General features: G+C 40.8%; 1 protein-coding gene across 2 annotated transcripts in view; it reads right to left on the bottom strand.

The window, feature by feature from the left end:
• Nucleotides 1–1843: 1843 nt before the first annotated feature.
• The window catches only part of TRPM3 (transient receptor potential cation channel subfamily M member 3), a gene marked incomplete at both ends in the record, with an annotated part of 383951 nt that continues 379794 nt past the window's right edge, over nucleotides 1844–6000 (bottom strand). For both annotated transcript variants that reach the window (XM_083884288.1, XM_083884289.1), the window contains one exon: nucleotides 1844–3293. In XM_083884288.1, coding sequence (XP_083740414.1) covers nucleotides 1844–3293 — 1450 coding nt within the window. The remainder of the gene's footprint in view (nucleotides 3294–6000) is intronic.

Genomic DNA, 6000 nt, shown 5'->3' with positions numbered 1-6000 from the left:
CTTTTGGACTTTACTCTCAGATGGTGCTCAGAGTCTCCCAGGGTGAGGACTCAGTGAGAAAACATCAGCTTGTATTCTCAAAGCTGCCTTTGAAAGATAATTCACATTTAAATAATATGAAATATGTACACCACTCGTTTTTAATAACAAAAAGGAGCTGGTTCTACACAGATATTGGTAACTGTTGAGATATTTTAACTTTTAAAGCTTTTTAAAAGCTTTAAAGTTGTGCCATCATAAAGGAATGTGAATTGTTTTGCCGGTTGCAGTTTATGTTTCTCCACCCTTTTCCAGTCTTCTGCATACCCTTCCACCTGTGGCCACTGGACACAGTCTCATGAGAAGTTTGAAACTCTGGTTGACAATGTGGACCCTTGAAACGTGGGTGGAGTCAGTGGAGTTACAGCTGTCTTCAACCAGAACCCGTAACTGCACTACTGTTCAGACACACTTTCTCCTACTAAAAGTGCTCAGTGTGTGATACACTGATGAACAGTGAGTGCCTACTCACAACTGATGGCTTTTGCTGCCTATAGACACTTGCAGTTTCACTTTGGTTCTTTTACTTACTTTAGAAGCATATAGAAATTCTAGTGTTTTCCAGTCCTCTGCCAAAAATACTTTCCTTTAAGCAGTTTCAGTCTAATTACATGAATCTGGATTCAGACTTCTTAAATCCTATAAATCCTGTATAGCTTAAGAAGTCCAAATACAGTTAGGTTCACATTAAAAAAAAAGAAAAAAAGAAAAAAAAAAAAAAAGAAACAAAGAAAAAAAAAAGAAAAAAAGAAAAAAAAAGAAAAAAAAAAAAGAAAAAAAAAGTGTGCATTTTTAGGTGGAGGAATGATGTGAAGAACTGGCAGCTCAAATGAAACAGCAAGAAGAACCTGGTAGCAGCATGGTGGATAAATCTCCCCAGTTTATATATATAATTAAACTGAGCAGTGAGAACAGGACAGTATTACTATGCTCTGCCCTGGTCATCCAATTAGTATTGTTTCATCACATCCTTTGATTTAGTGAGATAACACATTGATGACAAATGTGGTAAAAAAATAAATATATACCATTCCACTTAATTACATTCATCCTGAGCTTGCTCGCCTGTGCTAGAATCTAGAATGCCTGTTTTATACAGGAAATCACCTGACATTATGACATAAATTCTTCTTCCATTTAAGTTGCAGTAAAAAAGGCATTTCATTTCTCTTTCCGCTCTTGAAAATATAGACTTTCTGTGGCACTAGAAGTTGATACAAAAGGAGACAAGTGAACATTTATAACTGTTATTGTGTTCATCTTCATTTCCACAAGTGGGGGGATGCAAGGGACTTGGGAGACTTTAGGTTTGTTTGCTGCCAGTTCCTACAGAAATAACAAATGCTTTTCACCAGTCATCACAATGGTGACAATAGATGAAAAGGAAGTTGTGATTGAAGTCTGGAACATCTAATTTGTACATCTCGTTTTTGCCAGCTAATTCCTGCATCTTAAAAACTTGAATAATGATAAAAGGTCTTAGGATGCCCTCTAATAAAAGGCAGATATCTGGACCTATTAATTTATTTCTTCTGACTTCATTAAGGGGGCTTGTTATTTCTCTTGCTTACTGAAGGTTTTGTAAAGCTTTCATCCCTCCCTTTTTTTTTAAGTGCAAACGTCATCTGGGTCAAGATGCAGTACCCCAGCAGTGATGCTGAGATTCAAAATGTGCTCCCTTGACCAGTGGCTGATGCCAATTGGACTTGACATGGGGTGATGTGAGGGCTTTTTAAAAATTCTGCTAAGAAAAACAGACTGAAGAGCAGATGACCCTTAGACTGCTGGTGAGCTTTGTGTAAGCCTAGCTGTGCTTGCTTTCAAAGCTGCAGAAGGCTCCTGCTCTTGACAGTCTCCTTGTGGACTGGTTGTCCCCACTGCTCTCCGGCCTTGAGGACTTACTCCTCTCCAAGGGGTTCCTCAGGCCTGCTGTGTTTCGCTGTCTGTCAAGTTTGTCACTGATGGAGTAGCTCTTTCGTGTGTGCTGTGCATATAACACGTTGGACTCCTCTGCAGAGTAGCTGTTGGCTCGCTCTATTTTTGGGAGTGGGATGCTGTTGGGCAGAGTAGTTGGAGCACTACTGTCTTGAGGAGATAAGGGGATTCCCTTCTTGTCTTTGACCTCAATATCCTCATGATCAGAGCTTGGGTGGGTTAGTTCAGCTTCTCTCTCTGGGTGGCAGCATCCCAAGTCTTCCACTTTGCCCCTGAGACTTCCAGGGAAGCTGGCCCTCTCCGCAATGGCCTGGGGAGCGCTCACACACCTCGTGTCTATGCAATCTGTAATACTTGTGTACTCTGCTGTTTTGACAGGGACACCAAGGCTGCTGAAGTAGCTTCGAGAAGGAGAGAACATGAAGCTGTGAGATTTCACAATTGGTGTTTCCTCCAGAATAAATGGAGTTGTAGCCAGGTAACGACTGCTTTTAGATCGCTCTAAAGTATGATACAAGGGAGGGTCTGAATCCCATGGGATTTGGCAGTCTGTGATTTGTGAATAGTCTGAAGAAAATGCTCTTGTTTCTATCCCAGAGGTTTCCTCATAATCAAGACTTCTGCCAGAGATCTTTTCACCAGCTGTACTGCTGATGTATGCACTATTAGTTAAAAGAGAAGAGGCTATGTGAGCTGGCAGAGCAGCATCTTCGGGACCAAGAATATTTATGGAGCTTTCGAGAGGTTCTGTGTCAGAATGCATCTCATCCATGGCAGAAACGTAGATATCTATACAAGATGAAGGTCTTCTGGAGTCTGGGGCGATTGACAAAGTGCTGGTAGGGGGTAAAGGAGCCTTTCCTTCTTTTGCTATTGAGTGCGTACTGATTGCCCGATGTAGGCTTGGAGATCTTTCCTTAAAAATGCTTTCCAACTTTTCCAACCCACACTTGTCCTTCATATTTGTTGCATAGAAGGAGTGGCTTCGCATACGGGGTGTGATCGTAGGTGATGTTGGGGACATGGACTCCTCTCCTGTGGGATCAATGCTCTCCTGAAGCTTGTAGGCATTTCCTTCCTGGCTGTTGAAGCTACTCTGCCTCACAATGTAGGCTGCATCAGTACAGTCGGATGAGGTCCTGGATCGTATCTTAGTCGTCTCACCCCTCTCAATGCCAGTCATTTTTTCTAAGGCAGTCACCATTCGCCCCATCATGTCTTCCAGCTGAGCAAGCCTGATGTCCACAGTCTGCAGAGAAGCCTTCATGCAGTGCTCTCTCTCATTTACTTCTTCCAGTCGCATGGCCATGTTCTCCACCCTTTAGAAAGAGAGGAAATAAAGAGGTAAATTTCTACAAAGCAGTGATATTCAGCTTAGAGGCCACCAAACCAGCTGGAAACAAATACTTCTCAAATCCCAAAGGCAATATATACCACCACAGCTGCTTCAAAATCCTGCTAAAAGAGGTTTTGCAAAACAACAACAAAAAAATACTATGCACTCAGGGAACTGCTCCAGTGGGTTAAACCAGGGCCATCAGCTGTGTAGTGCAGAGAGGGAGTTTGGGTATGTGTCATTCCAGGGACAGAAGACTTATTACATAAATTTTACTATTACTCCCTCTTTGCTTTCAAAGGTTCTAATTAGGTTATTCTGAATGAATAATACTTAGAGCAGATGCTACATGATGCTGTCCCCAGTTGTGCCACAGGCAGGATCATCACAGTTAAATGCAGAGCTAAGTGAAGTAAAGAAAGCAGGCAATGTGCCACAGAAGAAAGGCACTTCCATATTTGTTTTCCTGGTGTTTGCCCCAGATTTGCACTACCTAGTCCTATGTGGAGCTAAAGAGACAGTTTCTTTGTTCTCTGATTGATTTTTACCTCAGAAGTGTAGGAAAAAATAGCAAATAGAAAATAAAAAAATTGTAGAAAAAGGAGAGGAGAGGAGAGGAGAGGAGAGGAGAGGAGAGGAGAGGAGAGGAGAGGAGAGGAGAGGAGAGGAGAGGAGAGGAGAGGAGAGGAGAGGAGAGGAGAGGAGAGGAGAGGAGAGGAGAGGAGAGGAGAGGAGAGGAGAGGAGAGGAGAGGAGAGGAGAGGAGAGGAGAGGAGAGGAGAGGAGAGGAGAGGAGAGGAGAGGAGAGGAGAGGAGAGGAGAGGAGAGGAGAGGAGAGGAGAGGAGAGGAGTGTGGCTCAGCGCCCTGCAGCAAGTCTCACATTCCTGGGAAATACAGACTTTTCCTGTGAAGTGTGTGAGTTTAGAAGGCACAAGCACAACAAATTAAATGAGCAGCAGCAACTGTATTGCTAGCATCAGTCTTCAATAGACAAATGGTCAAGTAATCACCACTAAGAAATGAACTGGTGTCTTCAAGGAATCTCATTCCACTCATTGTCATTTAGGCACCAGTCTGTTTCTAGTTCTACCAGCTTCTCCAACAAAACAGATTAATGTTACTGCAAGTACAGGAGGTAATTCCACAGTGAGAGCAGTTTACATAGGAAGCAGTTGAATTTTCACTCAAGTTATTACTGATATGAACTGCTCTTTTATAAAAGCAATTACACTTTTGAAATATTTATTAGCCAATAATTGAGTCCTTCACTCCACATTCACGTTCTATAACAACTGATCCAAGACAATGAACAGATAAAATATTACAATTTTAGGGCTGTCCGACATAAGGAAAAGTTTTACTGGATTTTACTGGACAATTACAGCTCAGATTACATCCCACAAAAAACCTTTGACCCCAACAACAGTTATTAAGAATTGGAGTGAATTTATAATATTTTTTTACAGCTAACTGGATAATCTGGCTGTGGTCCTGCTGTTTTGTTGTTGTTGTTTATGCTGTTGTTTTGGTTTGATTTGTTCTTTCTTTCTGGCTTTGACAGCTGTACACAACTGAAATATTTTTTAATACAAACATAGTCAGTTGGTCTGTGAGTGGAACTGTCCATAGTGAGGTAAGTTTTGCATCTTCCATTCACATGAGGGCTATGCAATGCCACTGAACACAACCAATGCATCCCAAGGATAACCTAGAATAATACCTCACTGATAGGTGTTCGTGCATTTGTTCTGCCTTCCCTGAATGTGGTCTGGCAGCTACTTTCAGTGGCACAGAGTGTCAGACTAGGCAAAGAGAGACTTTTGAGTTACGTGCTCTGTTGGTTGCTATGGAACTGATGACAAATGTGATTGCATTGATAATAGTGGAAAATATTTAGAGAAATGTAACAAGATAAGCACAGAAAACAGTCTGGGTTTGGAAACCAGGAGTAATCAGAGATGTGCATACTTAAGTGAAAAATACATACATGTGTTTACACTTCATAAGCCCCAACTATAGAATTTTATTCACAAAAAGAAAGCTTGAAAGATGATGGTCTCCTCCAACCCCAAAGATACTAGCTTAGTCATCCTTAGTTATATAAATTGCATATGGTTACTCCAGAATGTTTAACAAATATTTATTCTATTAGTGATATTCTCTTGTATTAATTTGATGTTCAGTTCTGTAATCATTCATCATACAGAACAGCACCGTGTTCTTGGAGTGAACCTATTAGGAATATGATAAAATCATATCAGCCAAACACTGTGGGCATGGGAGGATATAGTCATAATCTAGTCCTTAAAACGTTTTAATAAGTGAATTTTTCTATTTTCCCATATTCTTGGCAAAATATTCTTGCACTCAGTGAATAGACAGCTTGACCTGTATTTCTTTTAGCAACAGTTTTGAATTAAAACACAATCTAAAAATAAGAATCCCCAAGGTTTGCTTTGGATTTTTTTCTCCATGCATATTCAGGAACAAGAAAAAAACCTTTTAGCAAATCTCAAATATCCATCTATGATGCCTCCTTTGCACCTGTGCTTTTCCTTGCAGCAAGACTTATTCAATACATTAGAAAGTGCCAAGCCATGCTAATGGAATGTGAAAAGAAAATGAGGAGGCTACATGTAAAACATCCATCAAAGTGTGCTGCTAAAGCTTAAAAATTTCTAATAGTGAAA

This window comes from Zosterops lateralis, assembly GCF_965231275.1.
Source record: "Zosterops lateralis genome assembly, chromosome: Z".
NCBI lineage: Eukaryota > Metazoa > Chordata > Aves > Passeriformes > Zosteropidae > Zosterops > Zosterops lateralis.
The sequence above is the reverse complement of the archived record's forward strand: the minus strand, read 5'-3'. Positions and strand labels throughout refer to the sequence as shown.